This window comes from Quercus lobata, chromosome 4 (genome assembly GCF_001633185.2).
Source record: "Quercus lobata isolate SW786 chromosome 4, ValleyOak3.0 Primary Assembly, whole genome shotgun sequence".
Classification (NCBI taxonomy): domain Eukaryota; kingdom Viridiplantae; phylum Streptophyta; class Magnoliopsida; order Fagales; family Fagaceae; genus Quercus; species Quercus lobata.
Window position 1 is genome coordinate 25,296,849 of NC_044907.1, and position 26,209 is coordinate 25,323,057.

Below are 26,209 nucleotides of genomic sequence, written 5' to 3' on the forward strand. Positions count from 1 at the left end.
AATCAGAATAAGGCGGAGGAGTAGAATACCACTACTATCTCAACAATTGAAGATGTGGTGCTCTCTATAGGAGATGATGAATGCTACTATGTTTCACATCCTTATGTTGAATGGGTGATTGACTCAGCCTCTTCCTTTCATGTCACTCCAAGAAATTTGGTCTTTACTTCATACAAAGCAAGAGACTTTGGAAGAGCAAAGATGGGCAATAACAGTTATGCTGACATTGTGGGAATTGGAGATTTTTGTGTTAAGACTAACACTGGATACACCTTGGCATTGAAGAATGTGTAACATGTGCCTGATATGCGCTTGAATCTGATTTCTACTCATATTCTAGATAAAGAAGGCTATGGCAACTATTTTGGAGATGGTAAATGGAGACTCTCCAGAGGATCATTAGTGCTTGCTAGAGGGAAGATTTGTCGTACACTTTACAAGACACAAGTAAAGGTGTGCAAAGATGTTGTTAGTGCAACTCAGGATGATTCTTTACCTAACTTGTGGCATAGGCGGCTGGCTCATATGAGTGAAAAAGGGTTGCAAATTTTGGAAAAAGAAGTCTCTCATTCCTTTTGTCAAAGGTATGTCACTTAGACCTTGTGATTACTGTTTATTTGGAAAACAACGTAGAGTGTCCTTTTGCATTCCCTCTACTAGAAAGCCCAATGTGTTAGATCTCGTTTATTCTGATGTATGTGGTCCCATTGATGTGGAGTCCTTAGGTGGCAATAAGTATTTTGTTACTTTTATCGATGATGCTTCACGAAAGGTGTGGGTGTATTTTTTTGAAAACTAAAGACCAGGTATTTGAGCACTTCAAAAAATTCCATAACATGGTGGAAAGAGAGAAAGGGAAGCCTTTAAAGTGTCTCCGTACTAACCATGGAGGTGAATATACGTCTAATGAGTTCAAGAGTTACTGCTCCGAGAAAGGTATTAAACATAAGAAGACAATTCTTGGTACCCCCACAACAAAATGGTGTGGCAGAGAGGATGAATTGCACTATTGTTAAGAAGGTCAACTGTATGTTAAGAATGACTAATTTGCTTAAGTCATTCTAGTGTGAAGTTGCTCAAATTGTGTGCTACCTAATTAATCGGTCTCTATCAGTTCCATTAGAATTTGATATTCCAAAGAGAGTTTGGACTAGGAAAGATGTTTCTTACTCTCACTTAAAGGTATATGGGTGCAAGGCATTTGTACATGTGCCTAAAGAACAAAGATTGACGCTTGATAGCAAAGCCACTCCTTGTATATTTGTTGGATGTGGAGATGTAGAATTTGGCTACAAGTTATGAGATCCTAAGAAAAAGAAGATGATCAGAAGTCGGGATGTGGTTTTTCATGAGAATAAAAATTTGGCAAACCTTGAGAAAATTGAAAAGACAAAGGATGCTATTGTAGGTGTTCCTAACCTTACACCTACCTCTTCTTCCCCCAATCATGCCACAAATAGGGAAGAGGTGCAAGATGAGAATCTTGGTGATGATCCAATAGCAATTAATGGTGATGTGCTAGCAGCAGCTAATGGTGATGATGCTCAAGATATTGAAGATGTTGAACAGGGGGAGCAGCCTATTCCACCAGAGATGGAAGAACCTCAAGTGAGGAGATCTACTAGGGAGCGTCATCCATCAACTAGATATCCCCCTTCTGAGTATATTTTGCTTACTGATGAGGGAGAGCCAGAAAGCTTTTAGGAAGTAGAGTCTCATAAGGACAAGTAGAGCTGGATGAAGGCTATGCAAGAAGAGATGAATTCTTTGCATAAAAATAAGACTTATGAGCTGGTTGAACTTCCTAAAGGTAAGAAGGCATTAAGAAACAAATGGGTGTTCAAGCTAAAGATAGATAGTGAAAAGTTAGTGAAGTACAAAGCTTAATTGGTGGTTAAGGGTTTTAGTTAGAAACATGGGGTTGATTTTAATGAAATATTCTCTCCAGTAGTCAAGATTAGTTCCATTCGAGTAGTTCTCGAATTAGTAGCTAGCTTGGATCTTGAGCTTGAGCAATTAGATGTGAAGACTGCTTTTCTCCATGGTGATTTGGAGGAGGAGATCTACATGGTACAGCTAGAAGGATTTAAAGTGAAAGGAAAAAAACACATGGTGTGCAGATTGAAAAAAAGTTTGTATGGTTTGAAGCAAGCTCTAAGACAGTGGTACAAGAAGTTTGACTCATTCATGGTGGGTCACGAGTACACAAAGACAAATGCAGATCACTGTGTATATGTTACAAAATTTCCTGATGGTGAATTTTTTATTCTTCTGTTATATGTAGATGATATGTTGATTGTAAGGCAAGATGCTAGTATGGTTGGTGATTTGAAGAAGGATTTGTTTAAGGCCTTTGACATGAAAGACTTAGGTCCAGCACGACAAATTCTAAGCATGGAAATTACTCGTGATAGGAAAGCCAAGAAGCTATGGTTGTCACAAGAAAAATATGTTGAGAGGATACTTGAAAGGTTCAATATGAAGCATGTCAAACCAATCGGTACACCTCTTGGTAGTCATTTCAAGCTAAGCAAAAAATCTTGTCTGTCATCCATGAAAGAGAAAGAGAACATGCCTTATTCCTCTGCAGTTAGGAGTTTGATGTATGTTGTGGTTTGTACATGACCAGATATTACTTATTCAGTTGATATTGTCAGCAAGTTAATGGTTAATCCTGGTAAAGATTGCTAGGAAGCAGTGAAGTAAATCTTCAGATATTTGAGAGGTAGCTATTAGTCTTGCTTGAGTTTTGGTAGCTTTAAACCAGTTTTGGAGGGTTATACAGATGCAAATATTACTGGTGACCTTAATGGTAGAAAATCTACTTCTAGGTATTTATTTACTTTTGCAAGGGGACCTATTTCATAGCAGTCAAAATTGCAGAAGTGTGTTACCTTATTTATAACTCAGGCTGAGTATATTGTAGTGAATAAAGCAAGTAAAGAAATGCTTTGGATAAAACGATTCCTCCAAGAATTGGGTTCGATGCAAGACAAGTATGTAGTTCATTGTGATAGTCAAAGTGCAATAGACTTGAGCAAGAATGCTATGTTCCATTCTCGATCGAAGCACATTGAAGTGAGATACCATTGGATAAGACTAGTTGTTGAAATACGATTGATGCAACTATTCACACTGAGAAGAATCCAACTGACATGTTGACTAAGGTTGTGACCAAAGAGAAGCTTGAGCTTTGCGTCAAAACGGCTAGCATGAATTCTAAGTGAAGAGTTAGGATGAAGACCTCTTTCCTCGATGAGCTAGAGGTGGAGATTGTTGGGGTGCACGGCTGCACCTATAAGTCCAGCCCACATGGAATCCTCTTTCATATAGAAATAGGCGTACCAATTGCACAAAAAGTCAAAGACTTCTATTCCTAATTACATTAGGAATATCATGTGGCAGAAGCTCTTATATAAAGCTTGGTGCATGTGGTTTCATGATAGAGAGAGATTCAAAGAGAGACTAAAGACTGAAACACAGATTTGAAGCCAATTGAAGGAAAAAGAATAGTGCTTTATGCAGCACTGAGGGAAAAAAGAAAAGGCTATTTTTCTTTTGCTCAAGACACACAAGGAAAATAAATTGGGGGGTTTTCTCTAGGACGATTATTTGGGTGCTATAACTATAGAGAGTTGAAGTATTTAGAGTGGAAGATCTTGCTACCAGGTTTTGTGATGAGGTTGTATTTGTTCCTAGAGGTATTATTGTATTTCTCAATTTATTGTGAAATCAGGTTTTAGGTATAACTTGAGTGTTGTAATCTCTATTTTATTATAGTGGATTGATCAGATTTGCCCCGAGATTTTTCCCTCTACACTCAAGGGTTTTCCATGTAATTTCTTGATGTTCTTATTGGTTGATTTTTTTATCACTTTCATAGATTTCTATTTTCTTTATTGCCTGGGTTATATTTAATTTAATTCACACATAGACAGGGATTTATCCCTATAGTTTCTTGTCGGAGGTACGATGAAGCCATGTTGCAGCCCATAACAATTCATCCTATTAAAACAGGTATGCATAATTTAGTTCAGATACAAAAAAAATCATCTCCCTTAAACTTTTGGGAATCATATAGTGAATTGAAGTTCCAATTAAATAGATTTCTCAAAAAAAAAAATTCCAATTAATTACATTCTAATTACAAGAAACCATTCTACAACTAAAGAATTCTCCTATACCTCATATTCGCTACTACTATAGAATTCTCTTGCTCAGCAAGGCTCCATTGGTACAATCCTGGGTGATTGCATGCAAAGTCAAAGAACTGCAACCATGTATGTGCTATATGTGTTAGCATGTATGTGACATTGTTTGTTTGTTTGTCTGATTTTTTTTTTTTTTTTTGGTTAAGTAATAATATTTGATTATTTTTGTAATAGTAAAATAATAGTCAGAAAATTTTGAATTTAATAATTTATCCTTTAACTAACACCCCCTTACTCATATGCAGTGGTGACGCCATGTTTTGGCTAGGATGTTCCTAAAAAAAAAAATTATATATAATAATTTAAAAAAAAAAATTATTTGTTTACCCTTAAAAAAAATTAGGAACACCCTCAAATAAAAATTTATTTGTTCTACTTTCAAGCAAAAAGAAAAGAAAAGAAAAAAAAAAGCCCCAAAAAATTTGTAAAAGAGCAAGCCTACCAAGGAAAAAAAAGCCCAACATCAATCTTAAACAACAGATTACAAACCCAATCTAAACTTGAAGGAGAAAAAAAAAAAAAAAAAAAAAAAAACAAGGTAAAGCAAACCCACGGATTCTCAAAAATTTTTAAAAAAATAAAAAACCAAAACTCAATATACACTATTACAACCTAACCTAAAGAAACCAGAGCAACAAATTTATCAAGTAAAGCAAAACCAGAACAAAGCACATCAACAACAACAACCAACAGTTGGCGCCTCCGCCTCAAGCAATGCTACAACAGAGCACATTGGTCATCACATCGTGATTGTCTTCATCTCAGTTTAAAACATCGAAGAAAAAAAATATATAGTGGCAGCAAGAAAAATTGGGAAAAGAAAAATAAGAAGAACAAGATGAGAGACTGAGAAAGAGAGAATGCACTACTATGATGGTGTCTAGCCGTTTGAAACTTTGAAAAGAATATTGACAAGTGTGAGAGACAATTGAAATAAATTGGATAGGTGAGAAAGAGTGGTTCACGTGGGTGGGTTTGGGAAATGGGAAAGTGAATTTCAAGAAGGTTCTATGATTTTAATTACTCAAAATGTTGGCTTTATTTACAAAAATGCCATTAATGATTTTATAATTTTATTTATAAAAATAACCATATGCCGATATGCTTACTTTTTCTAAGAGTTGAAAAAAAAAAACTAATATATTGAATTTTTTATTTTTTATATATATGAATAATATATATATTTATTTATTTATTTATTTGCGGTAACTTCGAAATGATACACCGAAAGTCCAGTACCAATTTGGTACCAAAATATTTCATTCCAATTAACAAACCGAAACGAGTTTCAAAACGGCATTCATAACATTGCCTTAAGGTATTTCATCTTTTTCTCTCTTTAGTCTCTTACATATACGGGTTAATGGATTAATGGGTATGAGTTTCTCTCTTAGACTCTCTGTCTCTCTCTCTTTATCTGAAGACTAAAAGCAAATGAGAGTCTCTCTCTTTAAGACTTTATCTGATTGCTTAGCTTTATCTTATCACTTTATTAATATTTGCCCCTGTCTTTTACTTTATCTGTCGGTGTTGGTGTTAGAGAGATACAATTAATTGTCTTTTAGTGTATTGTGATTTGTGATTGTTAATTTTTTTGATTGACTTTTGTGATTGGGGGCCATGGGGCTTGTCTGAGGTGGCGGGGTGAATGGGGACATGGGGCCGGGGTGGGATATTTGAATTGGGGGAAGTAAATGCACGTGGGGTGTGTGCTAGTGCAACTAATAAACAATAATTTAATTAATAATTAATTAATTGGGGGAAGCAACTAATAAACAATAATTAATAATTTAACTAACCAACACATTATAAAAGACAAGCAAATTAAATTATGTTAGGCTAAACAAAAATTAATAATTTATAATTAATGAAACAATAATATAACAAATTATAGTTTATAAAAGCAAACAAATTAATGAAACAACTAAACAACAATAAGATGATTGTTGTTTCGCAAAATTTTTTCCACCTCAAGATACAGAGATGTTTCAAAAACTCAGACTCCATTTCCAACTCAGACTCCATTTCCCAGTCAAAGTGATGAGAGCAATGTTGAGTAATGCTAATACTACCAAGGAAGCAAAGAAACAGCATGTACAAAAGTGGTGTAACTTCATCAATGCTATAGGAGAAGAAAAGCAATCAAGGTCGCCCTCTTCAAAGAATGAAAAGAAAGAATTGCAAGCTTCAAAATGTCAAGTGGCCTTGTCAAACGAACTAGGATGCAAAGACACTTGTTTATTCGCAGATTTATTCTCACCTGAGGCAAAAGAAATAATTGTTAAAATAAAAAACGAACAAGGAATGGAGTGGGTGGAAACAGAGGTGAAGCCAAAGTTAGAAAAGCTATGGAAGGGAAATCGATGAAGTATTGGTGGCTGCGCAAATAATGTTGGACTTTAAGAAGAACGATGATTAGCAGTGACATGGGCTTGTTATTGGGCTTTCAAAAGAAAAACAATTTGTGATTGGGCCTCCCTATTTGGTTTGCCTAATTAAATAGTATCTGCTTTAATGCTATTTCTGTATGTGTTCTATTATTATGAATAAACTAGCTCATGAGTTCCCGCACGATGTGTGGTGCAACTCATTATTAGTTTTTGCCAATATTTCAATAAGATTTAGTTTAACTGGTTGACATCTCAATTTCTAATAGTAACATTCAAATTCAGATCCCTCACACTCAACTATCGATGTATATAAAAAAATTTCAATAACTTTCTTTGTAAAAAAAGGTAATCTTTAGTTATTTTATAGACAAGATAGAAAGACACTAAGAATAGTGTAGTGATCTGATCATAGTATATATATGCGTTTTTAAATTGAAAATTGCATGATATATTGGGTCATATAAATAGGCATGTTTCATGCTTACAAAAAATGCAAATATCCTTCAAATTATTTCTTTTACAATTTGGATTTTGTGTTAGTAAAGTTTTTTTTTTTCCCCTTTTTGTTGGACATTGTTTCAATAGTTGCAAAAACAACTAAAATTTTAGTAAGAATACCATATTTCAAATCAATTGTTCATCACATAAAAAAAAAAAAAATCAATTTTTTCTCATATAAATCTTAGAAAAATGATATTAAAATTTCATTATGCTTAAAATAATTAATATAACAAAATAAACATATTCATTCTATTAATTATCTTTCTATTTACATAGAATAAATACTACAATGTTAGTTCCACATACATACATGCATATATGTATGTGTGTGTGTGTCTATATATATATATATATATATATATATATATATGTCACATGTCACTGAAAGGAATCAAGAAAGTTAAAGGGTTAAGATTAATTTTTAGTGAATTCACAAATTTTAATTTTTTTTTTTTTTTTAAGTTTTTGAGTTAATTTTTGTCAAAACAACTAAACATGAGGAATAATGTCAATGTTGTAAATCTAATATTATTATTCCAACTAAAAATTATTTCTTAAATAAAGTTTATAAAAATAATCTTATAAATTCATTTAATATAAATAATTAATGCACAATTATAGATATTTAGTATATACATTTACTCTAGTAGCTAATTCAATGAAGTAATAATTTGATATAAATGCAAACTCTTTGAAGTAGAAGCCTAAATAAAAAAAACTTCAAGGAATATGCCACTTGGTACAACTCCATGCTCTCCAACATGAGGTCTCTACTACTAAAGTCTAAAACCATGAATAATTTATTTTGAATTAAGGTAATGTTTTATAGTAAACTTTTATATTTATTATAATATATATAATAGCGGTAAAACCGAAACGGTACACCAATATTGACCAATACCGAAATATATCGTTTCAATGGTCAAACTAGTACAACCTCCGGTATGAGATTGACTCCCTTGCTTGAAACTTAAAATTGAGAACAGAAAACCATGTAACTACAAATCATTCATTGATGAGAAAAGTAATCAAAAACCTTCTAAGAGCAACTAGGCATAACAAATATAAGAAAACCCACAAAGTGTTTGCATGGCTTGCACTTGTGCCATCCATGGGCTCAAGGTGTGGCATATGTCCCATTAAATCACATGTTCCTAAAGTCCCCAAGGTTGAGTTTGGATTTTGAGGATTTCAAATCTAAGGTTCCGATTGTTTAGAGGGGTGGAAAAGAGGGAATATAGAAAAGTGGGAGGATAGAAGATATTTAGTTTTCTTTCATTTATGTTTGGTTGAGAATATGAAAAAGTGAAAAGATGAAAAACTTTTTTATTTGGAGGGAAATGAAGTTTGTATAAATTTACAGTTATATCCTTATTAAATAAAACAGAAAAGTAACACATTTTTTTGTTAAAAAACTGTGTATGGACATAATTTTTTTTTTTTTAAAGAACACTAGCCAAAAAAAAAAAAAAAGGAGAAATTAAGAGGTACAGAAAAAGAGAAAAACCAAAGAAGATGAAAAAAAAGAATAAAGAAAAAATTTTGAGACATAGTGAACGTATAATAGAGAGACAAAAATCAAAGGGGAAAAAAAAAGAAAAAGAAAAATGCAAATTGGCAAAGAATGAAACCCATGTGTACTTTGCACATGGGCATTTTCGTCCGCTCAAGCATGAGCATTTTCCACTAAGTTTTCTCACCATTTTGAGGAGAAAATATTTTGGTGGGCTTAGGGAGAAAATACCTTGGCCCCACCAATTTTTTTTTTCCTCCCCTCCCTCAAACCAAACACCCATCAAAAATATTCTCTCCACTTTTCTCTCCTCTATTTTCCATCCTCCTTAAAATCTTCCCAACTAAACAGGTTTGAAGAACAATTATACTTATATAAATGGCTTGATATGAGTTTAATAACACATGATGATGATAAGAACTTTGGAGATTTTACTAAAAAAATACTATTGTGATAACTGATATGATGGATATGAATATGATATACCATCATACAATAATCATTTGAAATCAACATAATAATAAAGCTCAATAACCTTCATAAATTTCAAAAATTTGTTGTTTTATACCCTATTATAGTCATTTAAATTAAAGATTGAAATCCAAATTTCTCTCTTTATTTTCATTTATCCAAATGAATCACAATGGGTTTTCAATGTAAATTTGGCCCATATGGAGGTATGGAGAAAAATAATGGGCTTGATATTCTTTTGGTGGAAGCCTTGCGGAATTGGGCTTTTCCTTTTACTTGGGCCACTTGTTTGGACTTGTCAAATTAAAGTGAGCCACAACAAAGTGCATTATAGTGGTAATTGTTTACTAACACTCTTTTATGTACATTTCATACACATAATATCCATAATTCACACAAGATGTCTAATTATTTATTTATTTATATCCATTTTTTAAAAGGTGAAATAAGTAATGTGTGTGGACGATGTATTATAAAACGTGAGAGAGAACCAATACCCTTCATATTGTAGGCTATGATTGATAATACTGTGTTAAGACTTAAAATTATGAGAGAGTGGGAGAGAGCATGAACTTCAAATTTGAAGGAGAGTGCATCATAAAAAATAATAATAATAATAATAATAAAATAAAAAGAGAGGGAAGAGTGGTGAGAATCACAATAAATTTTAATCCCACATTTATGTTATTTTATTTTATTTTATTTTTAATGAATGAGCTAAGATTTTATTATAACAAACATAATTTATTATTGCCCCGTCGTGGACATCCGATAAAACATATCAAGCATTCGTTGATTAAATAATAAAAACTATATAATCATAGATGCCCATTAATCTAATCAATTAAAGCAAGCCCTATAAATCTATAATATATTATTTGAAGCTTAAGGCAAGCTTAGCCAGGATGCCAACTAGTGGTGCGGTAGTAACCGTGGTTGGTTCAGCCTGTTCGTAGTTAGGTCTTAAGTCGTTGAAGTTATCATTCTCATTGGGGCCACTAAGCACTGCACCATCCAACACGTTTGGATTGGGTTCGCTAGAGTTGAAATACATGTCACAGGTTCAGGATTTATCTTGATGGACGCAATGGACGCACCTCTATGATGAACTTGTTTAGGATAATTTGACCCAAGCCCTACCATGTAGCACGTGTTTCTTGGGTTTGAACCCATGATATAATCCACGTAGTAGTGAGACATACAATACACAAAAAGCCACTACATTAGTAATTAGTACTACACGAAAAGAAAAAAAAAAAGTTTTTAAATAATGTACAATATTATCGACATCTTTTATTTCACGTTTTTATTATTAAAAATTGTGGACGTTCTATGTAAATTTTGAATATTGTATGTACAAATAAGACGAGTGTGAAATAATATTTTTTGTATTGATTATGGGAAAACTACAAGGGAGATGATCCTCTCTGATTGAATTCTCCAATTCTCTCCCATGTTAGTCAGATGTGCGACACGTGATATTTCTTTAATTTTTAAGTACTATGCATGTCATACATCTAAATAAAAATTATAGGAAATTAGAGGGAATCTTATCTGAAACTGTAATACCTGTGATTTGGCAAACACTAAAGGTCATTGGGCTGTATAGTGCCCACCGGGACAATCAAACGTAGCCGAGTATGTGGTCAGATAATCAAAATATGTTGTTGCAATGAATGTGACAGTGGTTATGTATTGAAGGTCGTATGATATAAACCATAGCAAGCCCTCGAGTGACTTGATAACATTTTTCTTGCCTTTTTTAAGGCAACTGCATATGAACTGCTCTCCATCAAACTTGAATTGGCCATATATGTCTTGATCTAAGGCCTCCTATAAGCTATAACATACAAATTATATTAGAGCATTCACATCAGCTTATGCAAAAAAAAAAAAAAGTCTTTTTTTAGCAAAAGATCGAACTTATTTTTTATATTTTATATACTCACTTTTTAAAACACCTCAAATCAAATTATCTATTTTACACAACATTTTATTAGAATATCAATTTTACTTGATTTTTTAAAATTGTTTATATTTCTTCACACACAACAACATCCACCATTCGCTCTCTTCCTTCATTTTTGAGATACATATAAAAAGAATAAAAAATTAAGTACAAAATAAATAATGTTAGTATAAATTTACATAGTTACTATAGAAACCATGTATTTTTATATAACTTTGCATAGTTTGATGTTGGTGAATTTTGGGATTGATGGGCTAAAATGTGAAAAAATTTCCTATTATACAAACATTGATACGAGCGCTCTTAACACCAAATTTCAAGTAACAAGAAAATTAATATATGAGATATATGGTGGTTATAAACAATGTATATCACTGATATATACTGTTCTTAATCCAATTAAACATTGCATTGTCTTGCTGAATTGATATCGTTTTGGGTGTGTAATAGTACTAGCTTGCTAGCTAAAAGTATGCAAGTACTTTTTGTTTATCTTTAGTCTCCCTTCCCATTTGAGAACACAGAAGGAAATTACCTTTGAAACTAGGACCTGTGCACCAAGGTCGTACTTGTCATCCCAGGAAAACCTGGATCTCGTGCCACCAGAGGACCCTTTAGGAGCATCTATGTAAGATTCCTCGCTGGTGGCGAGAAAATGCCACACAGAAGCCCATAACAATTCATCCTGTTAAACAGGCATGCATGGTTTAGTTCATATACAAAAAGAGTAAGTAGAGTTATAAAAAATTTCACAGATTATCATGGCAAGTTAGTTATTGGTAAATAAAAAATTAATATTAGTGGTGAGTATAAATAAGAACAAGTAAAAATTTGTCAACTCAAATACTCAATTATTATGAAAAATGTTGTATTTGTACGTAGCATTACTTGATACATAAATTCAACTATCTTAAACTTTTGGGAATCAAATATTGAAGTTCAAATTAATTGCATTCTAAACTATTCTACAAAGTAAACTCCTTTACACTACGTACCTCATATCCGCTACTACTATAGAATTTCGCTGCTTGAGTAATGCTGCTTTGGTACACTCCTTCGTAATTGCTTGCAAATTCAAAGAGCTGCAACCATATATGTGTTATTGTTGATTAAATTCTCAATTGTTATAAAAGCTTAAGTTTTTAAGAAATGAAAATTTTAATCATTTAAACATAATTTCTAACATTCCCCTTCACATGTGTGTTCAAACTCTCATTTCATAAGTAGACTCAACACGTAGGAATTTTAATATTTTAAATGAGAGATAGAATTAAGACAATTATCGAACTCAAAAATTGTCTCCTGCTCATATGTTAAATTACTAATTGTTTCAAAAATTTAAATTATTAGAAAATAATGAATTTAATCATTTAACTATATTCTAATAGATATATGTGTTAGCATGTCTGTGACAGGGTTTTTTTTTTTTTTTTTTTTGGATAAGGCAATGTGCGTTTGGATCTTGCTTTGTAATATAATTGTTAGAAAATTATGAATTTAATCACCAAACCATTGTGTAATTGAACAATCTCTTTACTCATACGTGAGTTTAAACTAATCTCTAATAAGTTGGATTCAACATATGGAACTAATCCTTAATAAGTTAGATTCAACATATGCGATTTTAGATTTTTTAAATATTAGTTATTATTCTAATACTTTTCACATGTTCTAAGACATGATTAATTATATCAATTATCCCAAAATTGTAACCCACTAAAAAAGAGAGGAGAATTTAATAAGTTAATCATAACGATAACGATAATAAATAGTTATGGCAATGATGAGGAGAGGAGAGGATTGGTATTGCACCTATTGCAATTGTGTCTGTTTAAGAACAGCTTATCTAGTTTTTTGCTAAAAGTTTTTTTGTTAAAAATCTGCTTAAACATAATTGTACTTTGAAAAAGTGAGAAAAAATGAAGTTCTAAAAAGCTGTACATAAAAGTTAAAAATTAAAAATGTAAAAAGTAAAAAATAAAAATAAAAAATTGTGAGAGAAAAATGGGTTAATTGCATAGGTGCAATACATTGCACCTTAGGTAAACCTATTTGGCATGGGTTAATTTATTTCGTTTGTTGGCTTATAGATTGCACATAGGGTCAAAAGTCACTTTGTAAAAGAAAAGCACCACCTAGACTCATCTCCATGTATACGAATTCACCTTTCTTTGTTGTTGTTGTTGTTGTTGTTTTTTTTTTTTTTTTTTAGGTGATAGCTTGTCAGAACTCAAAGTCAAGTCCAATACTTCGGGCACTATTTCTTAAAGAAAATCTGTGCAGAATCCTGACCACCAAGCATAAAAATCTGCTGATTCTTTCCATACATAACGCCACAAAGGGCATAAAAATGATTAAATTACCGAGCATAGAAAAATCTACATGTACCTAGCGTCTAAATTACCAAAAATATAAATTTAAACCCTTCCTTGTTTACATCATAAAACTCATTGGATATTTAGATAGTCATAAAACTCATTGGATATTTAGATAGTCTCTGTCCAAAAATACCCACATGAAAATATTCTAATTTTATATAAAACTTTTTCTTTTTTTTTTTATAAGAATTTTATATAAAACTTAAATATGACGAAAGATGAGATTTCTTAGACTTTTACATCAACTATGTCATCAGTCTTGCTCTATTTGAATATTCTAAGTAGTCTCCTCTCTCAAAATATTTTTTAACTATACGCTAACTTATAATAATTAACTTATATATGGCTAAAGTTTTAAACTTATTTTCTAAAATCTCCCTTAATAATATTAATTATAAAATTGACCCCACAAATTTTTTTTTTTTTAAAGAATAATTGACCCCACAAAAAGATTTACTTAAATACACTACCTTTTTATTTTTTATTTTTTATTTTTTATTTTTCCTTTCTAGGTACTACTGTAACAATTATAAACAATATTTAGTAGTTAAAATAGAGTAGTATAACAAAATAAAAACCAATTAGGATAAGATTACTTACCTCCAAAAGGACACCAAAATTAGGAGTTCAGCCTCTATTACAATCCTATACACAAATTAATTCATAGACTTGGACAAAGCTACTTAATCCAATTTAAGCCTATTTTTCCTAAACTTAATTTACTCCTCTCTAGAAACCTCAATTCAAGGAATACTCAAAATATATTCAATGGAGTAAGTAACTGACTTTACTAAGCATCCTAGAGTCCAACTAGTCCAGACCCTCATCCCTTCACATTAGAAATTTTTGTCCATTTAGCCTAAGCTCTTCTATTATCAAGAGATTCACCTAAACCATTCCCAACCCAATACATGCTTGAACCCATAGGATTCCCAGTCCAACAAATTGATCCAATAATAGCAAAATATATCAAACCCCATAAAAATTAAAATTTTGTTACTCCAAATTTATCCCCTCAAACGCATAAATAAAATTAGGTGTGTACAATATTAGTTAAGAAATGCTTAGAATGGAAAAAGACTAGGTTGATTACCTAGACTTAGACAAACCAATACTATAGATGCAACCTTTCTCATATCTGAATATAAGAAGCTAGAGCAATAGGTCGGTAAGGGAGCAAGGCCTAGAGCTGAAACTCCACGGAAAGCTAGTTTCTTGAGTTGTTGGAGACCCAATTTCAAGTTTGAGTTACTAAAGCAATCGAATGGCAAAGAATCATTGTGCTGAGAATGTAGTTGGGGCGGTGTGGTCCAATTTTCTCCTCGAGGGTTCAGACTTCAAAGACGTAGCATAAAACACAGAGAGAGAGAGAGAGAGAGAGAGAGGTCAAAGCTAATTGAGGGGGAGAGAGTTACGACTACTAAGGGGAAAGGGGAAAAGTGATTAGGGTTTGTTCCAAATCCAATTACCAAAATACCCCTATCTTAACTTATTTCTTTAAAAAATAGAATATTCACCTCAATTTCAAAAGCTAATATAAATTTAATACTCAGCATAATTCTCAAAACAAAATTCATGTTTATAAGCTAAAAATTGCTAGACCTTGGCCTAGTTTGGGAGGAGGGAATGGAATGGAAAGGAATAAAAAGAATAATTTTAGAATATTGTTCCCTTCCCCTTGTTTGAGAGTTTTAATGGAGGGAATAGAAAGCTCATTCCCTTATTTGGGAGTTTAAGTAGAAGAGAATAGAATGAGTAGGAGGGAACACTCATTCCTCTCTATTCCCTTAAAACCTCAAATTTCATTCCCCCCGAAATTGAGAGGAATGGGAGGGAATGGAATTAGATTTAATGATTTTTTTACTAAAACTCCCAAAATACCCCTGTATATTCAATTATTTATTTTAAAATAAGGGTCTAATAGTAATATTGTTATAAAATGAATCAATTCCATTCCCTCCATGTTGCTCCCAAATAAGACTACTTACATTCCATTCATTTTCATTCCTTTTTATTCCTTCATTTTAAAACATCCAATCAAGGTTACTTAATTTCATTCCATTCCATTTTTTTTCTATTCCATTCTTTTCCATTCCTTTCTTTTGCTTAAATACATTCCATTCCATTCTATTCCTTTCCATTCCCTTATGTCATTCCATTCCATTCCATTCTCTTCCCTTATGAACTCCCAAATGGAGCCTAAGGCTTCTCTTGGGAGGAGGGAATGGAATGGAATGGAAAGAAATGAAAAGAATCATTTTAGAATATTCTTCCTTTCCCTTATTTGGGAGTTTTAATTGAGGGAATGAAAAGCCCATTCCCTTGTTTGGGAGTTTAAGTAGGAGGGAATGGAATGGGTAGGAGGGAACACTCATTCCTCTCTATTCTCTTAAAATCTCAAATTTTCATTCTGCCCGAAATTGGGAGGAATGAGAGGGAATAGAATTAGATTTAATGATTTTTTTTACTAAAACTCCCAAAATACCCCTGTATATTCAATTCTTTATTTTAAAATAGAGGTCTAATAGTAATATTGTCACAAAATGATTCCATTCTATTCTCTCTATGTTGTTCCCAAATAAGATTATTTACATTCCATTCATTTTCATTCCTTTCCATTCGTTTATTTTAAAACATCCAATCAAGGTTACTTAATTCCATTCCATTCATTTCCATTCTCTTATGATTATTCCATTCCCTTCCCTTATGAACTCCCAAGCGGAGCCTAAAATTTCTAGGTATTACAACTTATCCACTTGTATCTTTTTTGATTACTTTTGTTAGTGTTGTCAATTAAAGTTGTTGCGGTTTGTTAGCATTAGTTTCAAATTATTTAATTTGTTGTTACAATTTTGATATATGAATGTAAGTCAATTAGTGTGCTCTACTTCTCTATATAAAGAAAAACTCAAGTGTACAATTAATAATACAAGATCAGTTCTCCTAATTTTAGCTTATACTTTTCTTGAATTTAGCATTCTCTTTGTTTTTTTTTTTTTTTTTAAAAGAATATAGACAGTGCTAGCTCAATTGTAGAAGCAGATATATGACGTGGTCACCTAAGGCCCTAAGTAAAAAAAAAAAAAAATAAGCCCAAATATTTAGCCAATAAACAAAATAATATTTTTTATTGGATGACAAAAATGAAAAGAGAGAGAAATGTTAAGTCCACAACATTTTTCATAACACTTTCAAAACGCTAAGTGTTAAAAGCTATTATTGATGGCAAAAAAATAATTTTAATGGTGGTTTAAATTAAAACCAGTAACAATTTAACACCTAGAATCTGCTGTGAAAATATTGTGAATGCAACACTTCTCAGAGAGAGAGAGCAATACACAAAGAAATTTACTACATTTTTCACAAGTTGAGTTGACAAAATTTTACTAGTTTTCATCTAAATTTACCAATAACATCATTTTTTTACTTACCACTATCAATATGTCATATGGTGTAAAAAGTTTTGTCAAATTCTTTGTCTATAGACTTTCTAAAAAAAAATCTACATATATTAATTAGTAGTAATTTTGCATCTAAAACAAGATAATAGAGTTTAATTAATGTAGGGACACGATTTTTAACGGCCCAAGGATAACGTTGGGCTCGTATGTAAAAGGTCCGAACAATATAATTCATAGAGAGTGGGATGGAAAGGCTGGACCTTGGTCGTCAGACGGCGGTTTAGTCATGAGTTACTTGGGAGCCCATACGAAGGTGGATTTGGCCTGTATAGTTAGGCCTTACATGGATGTGGCTTGAAAGGTTTATCTCCTCGGACCTAGTCCGAGGAGCGTCTCATCCTCACCATTCTTCTTTTTTTTTATGGGGTCTCCCCCTTTTTTCTCAGCTCTCTCTCCCTTTTATACTAGTATTTCCTTCTCATTCTTCACCTACGTGTCCGGTTTTCCTTTGTTCGGGGTAGTTGCTCGTCTTATCAATCCATACGTCAGAGTGGTTGGGAAAAACTAGATAGCATGGTATGAGTATGGGCTTGTCAGGTGCTGGGCTCCACATTATGGTGTTGGCAGCTTTCTCCCGTGTACTGCTCTTGTACTAAGTTTTTCCTTTTCTTCATGCTTTTTTATGAGGTGTTAAGCGTGAAATTGTCCTCAGCCACATCCTTGGGCCTTCAAGGACCTTTCATCGTGCGTCCTTGGCAGTGGGGCTCCTCGGCCTGGGCTTTGGGCCCTTAACACAAAGTGGGCTGGGACCTCAAATCTCGGGCCCCACAATAGCCCCTCAAAATCCTGCTACCCGACTTTTTAGTTGGGGAGGAGGGTTTTGGTGACGTTAGGCCCACATTATGGCTCGCTCAAATCCTGTACTAGTATTTATGTTTTTCCATTTACCTGGGAAACGTGCCAAAATAAAAGGCACTCCTTTATTTTCCACTCACGCGGAGTCCTTTGACATTTCGATACTCGAGGCGCGCCTTCACGAGGATCTTCAGATCCTACGGCTGCGGATGAGGTTGGAAATTGAGCCAAGTCTACCTTGTCCGTAGCATTCCTTGGAAACTTGCATGAATTAAATGCCACCGGTTTGCTCTCTGTATAAATAGGATAGGGGGTCACTCCCCTTACATATGAACTCTCCTGTTTCCTTCAGAATCATACTCCTTCCGCCAAACCTACGATTTCCATTTCTAGTGTCATTCTGCCTCAGAGCAAGATGTTTGAGGCGTGGGTGGGGATGAAAGGTTTTCACACGCTTCAGAGGCACCGAATCCTCATGATACTTAAGGTGATGTGGTACGGACAAGGAAGGCACATGTTCAAGTCAGTCCCCCATTTTGACAAGGGGGAGATGGTATTTTTCCCTCTTTCAGTCAAAATCTGAAGCAGGTATTGATCGCACCAGATTCTTGGTGCGTCAGAAGCAAGGTTTTCCGCCATCAGCGCCGTCTGCTTTATCGCAGGCATGATTTTGTGGAGGCTCATCAACTTCCGACTCTCGGCACCTTTTCTTCAACTGTGCCACCCGCAGGTTGGGTTCCCTGCACCTTTTCTTCAGCGGCACCAACCCAGAGTCGGGCTCTCTGCACCTTTTCTTCAACGGTGCAAGTCCCAAGTTGGGCTCTTTTACTGCCTGAGTTGAAGGCATGTAAAAGTATTGCGGAATGGCTCCCCTAGACGAAATTTTGAAGTGGCAGCACGTCTCTCCCCTACACCTATTCTTCGACTTTTTCTTAATTCCCTTGTATTTTCTCTTTTTGTTTTGTGTAGTTAGTTTCAGTATAAGCTTATTTGAGCTCTTTCAATGTACGGTGTACTGTTTCTTTGTCTTAATAAAAGATGAATTTATACCTTTTTAAATATTTTTCCTTTTTGTAACAATTATTTTGTGCATGGGTGTGCTACATGTGTGCTTTCCTTTGATGATACTTAGAGCAGGAAACCTTGAAACAGACACCTACTAATTCTAGTTTACCGGCATTAACAAGCGTAATAATGGTAATTTCCAGTGAATTAAAACTCATAAAACTAACCGGGATAATGGCTGAGTGCTTCGTAATGCATGCAAGGCGATCGTCCGAGAACGATAAACTCTAAATAATTCGTCCGAGAGGGTGGCCGAATAGTGAGGGACTTCGACTGTGTGTTTTTGGCAACATATTTCCCTATATTGCATCAATCCTCTGGGTATTGAGGATCCGAGGATAGATCGGGGAATCTATGTAGTTTAGGGATTAGCCCGATTATCAACGGGGAATTCTCCTCGGATAGATTTTAAGGTCCATGTAACGTTCAGGTCGTGCCCAGACCCCGTGCCTTGGTTCTGTCCAAAACTTGTAGTTTTTCTTTTGAGCACTTGGTTTCCCCATAGGCTTGAGTCCGAGGACCATGCAAGGCCTTGGTTCTGTCCAAAACTTGTGGTTTTTCTTTTGAGTACTTGGTTTCCCCATAGGCTTGAATCCGAGGACCGTGCAAGGCCTTGGTTCTGTCCAAAACTTGTAATTTTTTCTTTAAGTACTTGGTTTCCCCATAGGCTTGAGTCCGAGGACCATGCAAGGCCTTGGTTCTGTCCAAAACTTGTAATTTTTTCTTTAAGTACTTGGTTTCCCCATAGGCTTGAGTCCGAGGACGATGCAAGGCCTTGGTTCTGTCCAAAACTTGTAGTTTTTCTTTTGAGTACTTGGTTTCCCCATAGGCTTGAGTCCGAGGACCGTACAAGGCCTTGGTTCTGTCCAAAACTTGTAATTTTTCTTTTGAGTACTTGGTTTCCCCATAGGCTTGAGTCCGAGGACCGTACAAGGCCTTGGTTCTGTCCAAAACTTGTAATTTTTCTTTTGAGTACTTGGTTTCCCCATAGGCTTGAGTCCGAGGACCGTACAAGGCCTTGGTTCTATCCAAAACTTGTAATTTTTCTTTTGAGTACTTGGTTTCCCCATAGGCTTGAGTCCGAGGACCATGAAAGGCCTTGGTTCTGTCCAAAACTTGTAGTTTTTCTTTTGAGTACTTGGTTTCCCCATAGGCTTGAGTCCGAGGACCGTGCAAGGCCTTGGTTCTGTCCAAAACTTGTAATTTTTCTTTTGAGTACTTGGTTTCCCCATAGGCTTGAGTCCGAGGACCATGCAAGGCCTTGGTTCTGTCCAAAACTTGTAATTTTTTCTTTAAGTACTTGGTTTCCCCATAGGCTTGAATCCGAGGACCATGCAAGGCCTTGGTTCTGTCCAAAACTTGTAATTTTTCTTTGTATTTATTTATTTATTGAAGGTTAGCCCTTAGACCAGGGCGGGGAGAATTAGCTTGAGGCCGGAAGCCCTTAGGGCTGCCCGTGCCATTGGCACTGCAAGGCGTAGCCCCTAACTGAAGTTTATGTCGGAGCAACAACTGCATGTCTATAGAGATGGGGGAAACTTTACGAACTTCTGCCTGATAGAGGCTTGACTCCACCGCCATCTACGCCAACGCGCAAGCCTTCCCACAGACGGCGCCAATTGTAGGGACACGATTTTTAACGGCCCAAGGATAACGTTGGGCTCGTATGTAAAAGGCCCGAACAATATAATTTATAGAGAGTGGGATGGAAAGACTGGGCCTTGGTCGTCAGACGGCGGTTTAGTCATGAGTTACATGGGAGCCCATACGAAGGTGGATTTGGCCTGTATAGTTAGGCCTTACACGGATGTGGCTTGAAAGGTTTATCTCCTCGGACTAAGTCCGAGGAGCGTCTCATCCTCACCATTCTTCTTTTTTTTATGGGGTCTCCCCCTTTTTTCTCAGCTCTCTCTCCCTTTTATACTAGTATTTCCTTCCCATTCTTCACCTACGTGTCCGGTTTTCCTTTGTTCGGGGTAGTTGCTCGTCTTATCAATCCATACGTCAGAGTGGTTGGGAAAAACTGGATAGCATGGTATGAGTATAGGCTTGTCAGGTGCTGGGCTCCACATTATGGTGTTGGCAACTTTCTCCCGCGTACTACTCTTGTACTAAGTTTGTCCTTTTCTTCATGCTTTTTTATGAGGTGTTGAGTGTGAGATTGTCCTCAGCCACATCCTTGAGCCTTCAAGGACCTTTCATCGCGCGTCCTCAGCAGTGGGGCTCCTCGGCCTGGGCTTTGGGCCCTTAACACAAAGTGGGCTGGGACCTCAAATTTCGGGCCCCACAATTAATATTTAATTTTTTCTAAAATTTATGTATATAAGGCCTTAATTTCAATTTTCACCTTAGGCCCCCAAATGCATTAAACCACCCCTGAATATAAAGGCACTATTAGAGGCAATTAAATACTGATAAATGGAAGCATATTTAGCCAATTTTTCCTTGTAAGATTACATTCTCTTTATATTGCTTTTAGAAATAAAGTATACATTTATTTTATTATTTTTAATATTAAATTTATAATATGGTATAGACTCCTGAAATTTCTAATAACTTTGCAATTCCGATCTCATGGGTGCATTTGTATAAAATGTTGGAAATTGTGTTGTAAGTTAAATGAGCATAAAACAAACTATGAGGAATAGTGGTTGCAAAACAAAATTTTTGGTTTAGAAATAATGTTTTAATCTTCCTAAATGCCTTACCAAACAGACCCCATATATATAGATAAGTAAAGAAAGCTCACTCAATAGTCGGAAACTACTTCTATGATAAGGAAAAATTATCAAATATGAATTAAAAAAAAATTAAGCTTCAAAGCACTCAGCAATATAATGGGAAACATCATAAATACTATATAACAAAATGAGTATTGTATATGGGTCTCAAAAAATAAAAATTATTTTGCAAAGAAATTGCCAAGCATCTGCACATCATGCAAGACATTATCTAGTCTATATTGTACTACAAAATCAAAGCCTCTGATTTTTTATTTTTTATTTTACTTCCTAAAAGCATACCATGTAGGATTTAAACTTGTCACAATTTTCCACGTTAGTAATATATATATATTTTTTAAATCTCTTTCAATTTCAAACACAAACACAAACAGAAACTCATTCTGGGTCTCTCTTTCAAAATACAAATACAACCTTAATTTGAGGCTCACTTTTAAAACAAACACAAACTCAACCCTAGGAGATTTTGCAAAAACCTAGAGGACAGTGCTAAGAAACAACCATGGGTGATTCTCCATATCTATGTAAAAAGGTCAGTTTTTTCTTTTAAGTTGTTAGGATCATATTTTTCATGAGTTGGCATATCCTTTGACAAAATGCATTTTACTTATATTTGAGTAGTTTTAAGTGGTTTACAAAATATCATGAAGTATGTCTTAGTGCCTTATCAAGTGGTATTATTGAAGAAATGAAGTCTGCACCAAGAAACAAGTAAAGAAAAGCTAAAAAAAAGTGAATCTCAACACTAGTCTGAACACAAGCTCAATACCTAGCTTCTATCAAGAACAAATAAAGAATCTCGATACCTCTCAATCTATCTAGCTTCATAGATTCAAAGTTCTCATATCTGTTTTTCGCGATGACTTGGACTTCTAGGGTTTCTTTCACTAAACCTCTAAGGGATATAAAAGCTTTATTTTAAAGTCAACACAAGACATAAAGACTCAATTAGAGGATCTACACACTTATTGTGAAACTATTGTGTTCTTATGTGCCTTAGGGTCTTGCAACCTAGTCTTTCTCTACTAGTGTATTGAAGAACTTTGCATCCAATAACAAACATCAATTGCTGGGAGTTATATCAATGTTGTCAATTCCGTACCGTATCGGCCGATACGGCCGGAATATATCGTACCGGCCAGTAATCCGGTATGCTCGACCCCCCTGTTTCGTACCGAAAAAAATACCGGCCGTACCGGCCAATTTCGGGCAATACCGGCCGGTACAGAAAAAAAGTTTTTTTTTTTTTTTTAAGTTTTGTAATTTTTGAATTTTTGTTAGGAAACAATGGTAACTTATTTGCATTAACTTATTAGTATTATTTGTTTTTTTAGTATGCAATGGTAACTTTTAAGCTTTCTATTTTATTTTTTTATTTTTTTTTCCCTTTTAATTGATACTAAAGTTTAAAACCATGAATAATTAGTTCTGAATTGAGGAAATGTTTTATGGTAAACTTTTATATTTATTATAATATATATATATATATATATTTATACACAAACACATACATATATACATATATATATATATATATATATATTTATAAATATAAAAATTAGCAGTAAACCAGAAACGGCCTTCGGTACGGTATTGACATCCTTGAGTTATATTCACGTACTAGGATTTGTGTAAAAGAAAAGTCTCTACAAGATCAAGACCACTTAGGGATTGGCATAAGGATTCAACTGTAGATTAGTACTTTGGGATAAACCAAGTTTGGGGTAAGATTCCTTGTACTTGTAATCTCTTGATTCCTGATTAGTGATTCTTGGGAGTGATGATCTAAAAATCACCCAGTGGGGTTTGTGCCTTGTGAGAGGTTTTCTCCATTAGTCAACAAATCATTGTGTCAATTTATTTTCCGTTGCACTCTAGTTTATTTGGTGATTTGTTCGTGTCTTTACAATTTGCATGTAATTTGACCTAATTAATCAACTTAGGCAATTGAATTAATTAACTAGGGTCAATATATAACCAAACATAAGTATTTTTTTAATTTCTTTTGAGAGATTTTTTAAAATATAATTGTATGAAGTGATTTTGTAGGTGGGTTTTGTTTTGTTTAAGCCTTGTTTTTCTGGTGTTTCCCCCCCCCCCCCCCCCCCCCCCCCCCCCCCCTCCCCCCCCCCCCCCCCCCCCCCCCACCCCCCCCAACAAGATTTGTTAGTTTTGAAAGGATAATTATAATGCGGCATCCTGAAGGAAGTCCTGTTCTTGGGTACTTGGCTACTAGCATCTTGATTAGACCCTTGGCCTCTCGATTATTCATAATGTGTATAGGACGAAGACAATTTGCTAAATCTAGAGTTGTTTTCTTATTGTTAAATATTAACCTCGAGCTCTTTACTAAAAGGTTAATGTATTGTTTGATGGAGTTGCAAAATATTTTAATACTCCTATAAGGCTTACTTTTTTTGTTCTTCAGAAAGAAGTTTATGACTGCATGTTTTGTTCTTTTCCGGTTGCAGTCACATGGTGGTTTCAATCTGTTCTCTGCTATTAATGTTTCATGAATGTTGGTTGGAAATTAGATTCTTATTGTTTTGCTAACAGGGATTTGGCATTTTGCTACATGGGTTATTTGGAATTGTGGATCCCCTGTATCTGTGTAAGACTCTTAAGACGTTACACATATCCTACTACTTGAACAATTCAAAAACTGCAATACGAGAACAACCCAAGTATTTATCTGTCTTTTCCTTTATTCTATACTATTTATTGGTAATATGTTTCTAGAAAGAATCTGAAATTGGAATCTGATTGCATATTTATTGGTTTTGATATAGGAATTTTGTTTTTTAAGTTGAGGTTGTTTTTCTTTTCATTTGTGGTTGAGATTTTCTGCTTCATTCCCCTTAGAATTTTGACTAACCAATTGAAGTTTTTCATCGAATTTGATTCTTCTGCTTCACTTCATCATAAAATTTTATTACCCAATTGAAGTTGTTAATCAAATTTTGGCTGGTACAAATTTGCACAGATTTAATTTGAAAATTTTAAAGTTGAGATTGTCAATGTTTACTTCTTTACAATGTTTTGTATTTTCTGAAATTTTTAATTTTTTTTTTTAGGTTCCTTATCAGGTGATTTTTCTAAATTAAATTCTAAATTTCCAATAAATCTTTACAAATTCTGAGTGAGTGGATGATCAGTTGTCCCTTTTTAGTCCATGACTTAAAAGAGTCCCAAAGTTCTCCAAATGTAAAACTGATGTTTAGAGGGAGTTCGAAATATAGAGAACCAATCATGAGAGTAGTGCTGCATTGGCTGCAAGTTTGGAATGATATGTGATTTACTGGACTAAACAGAATTCAACTGCTAGCGTGGTTATCAGAGTGCTGAGTCTCTATGGTGATCATCACCCCTTTTGCCATGAGAGTACAGGTCAGATACATGTGTGTGTCTGCATGCGTGCGCATTTGTGTGGCAAGGGCATGTTGTAAAACACAGATGGGACAAACTATTTGTCAACCCATAAAATCAATAGTATGGTCTCAGTCCATAGCAAATATTGTGTATGATACTTGGTTTGGGTTGACACTATTTAGATACCATAAATATTTAAATGATGGTTCTACTAAATGACCATCTCATGCTCAAATCCTAATAGAGCACAAGATTCATGCACGTTTAATGTTTTAACAGTAACTGGCTAGCCCTCACAAACCATGATAGTCCTTATTGACCGACAGTGACAGTTCTACTGTAGGTCAAGAGGTCCATTCTCCTTTCAACCAACAAAAATTTAGAGGGCCTATCTAGATTGGACAATTTTACCAGTGGAGGATTTCTACTTTTGTTTGGCTTAAGGTACTATGAAATTGGGACCCAATGATCAGCTATGCTGCCAAGTTCTATTACTCTTGTGGGGCTGAGGACCCTGAGGCATCTGGCTCCACCCCTTCTTTCCACGTTTCTTATGATGATGATTGAATCTCTTTTACTGTATAGTATAGTCTGTGGGTAATTCTGTTTCTCTTCTCTTGATGTATATCATTTTTCATTTCATGAATTAAGCATCTTACACATATTTTATGGGGACATCTTGTGAACTTCAAGCTTAATGAGTCTCTCTCTCTGTTAGATGAATAGATTTCATTACACAACAAACAATACTAAGTTCAATTTTCTCCCCTAAAAGTATCAACTTTTTTTTCTTTTGTATTAACTGAGATGTTGCCTCTTGACTTTTTCCTAAATTATTCTTTTCTATTTTATTTTTCTTTGTTAGATGAATAGTTTTCATTACACAAAATATACCTAATGACGGTAATAAAAAAATTTTCAAAAAAAAAAAAAAAAAAAGTAAAGAACTAACCATTGAAAATATCAGTACGAATACCCCGCTACTGCATTTTTTGAAAATATAAAATAAATAAATAAGACTTTTCAGTGCTTTGTGCAACCCCTAGGCCTAGCATTCTTTTAGAACTCAAGACCATATGAAGAAGTTTTTTACTTAATATTTGAAAATCCGCTTAAGTAGGTTGGCAATTTTCGTTTCCGCAGGGCTAACAATAAGTTAAGATTAATGGTGTCCTTGAAAGTTCAAAAAATAAATCTGATGTTTTACTAAAATAAAGTCTCATACTGTTTTAAAATCAAAATAAAAATTTTCAGGCGTTCAAGTGATAATAGCATTTTTGTGGTACCTTATATTAGATTAAACCCCATATTTCCCTCCCTAATTTTCTAACTACCTCAAAAAAAA

The 26,209-nt window shown here is 34.2% G+C and overlaps 1 protein-coding gene across 1 annotated transcript; it reads right to left on the minus strand.

Moving 5' to 3' along the window:
* Positions 1-10,679: 10,679 nt before the first annotated feature.
* On the minus strand, positions 10,680-20,335 carry LOC115984901 (endoglucanase 14-like). Its single transcript, XM_031107890.1, has 4 exons — positions 20,303-20,335; positions 12,051-12,137; positions 11,591-11,740; positions 10,680-10,919 (listed from the first exon to the last, which is right to left on the minus strand). The coding sequence occupies exons 1-4, from the start codon at positions 20,333-20,335 to the stop codon at positions 10,680-10,682; spliced, it is 510 nt and encodes a 169-aa protein (XP_030963750.1).
* Between the last annotated feature and the right edge of the window lie 5,874 nt (positions 20,336-26,209).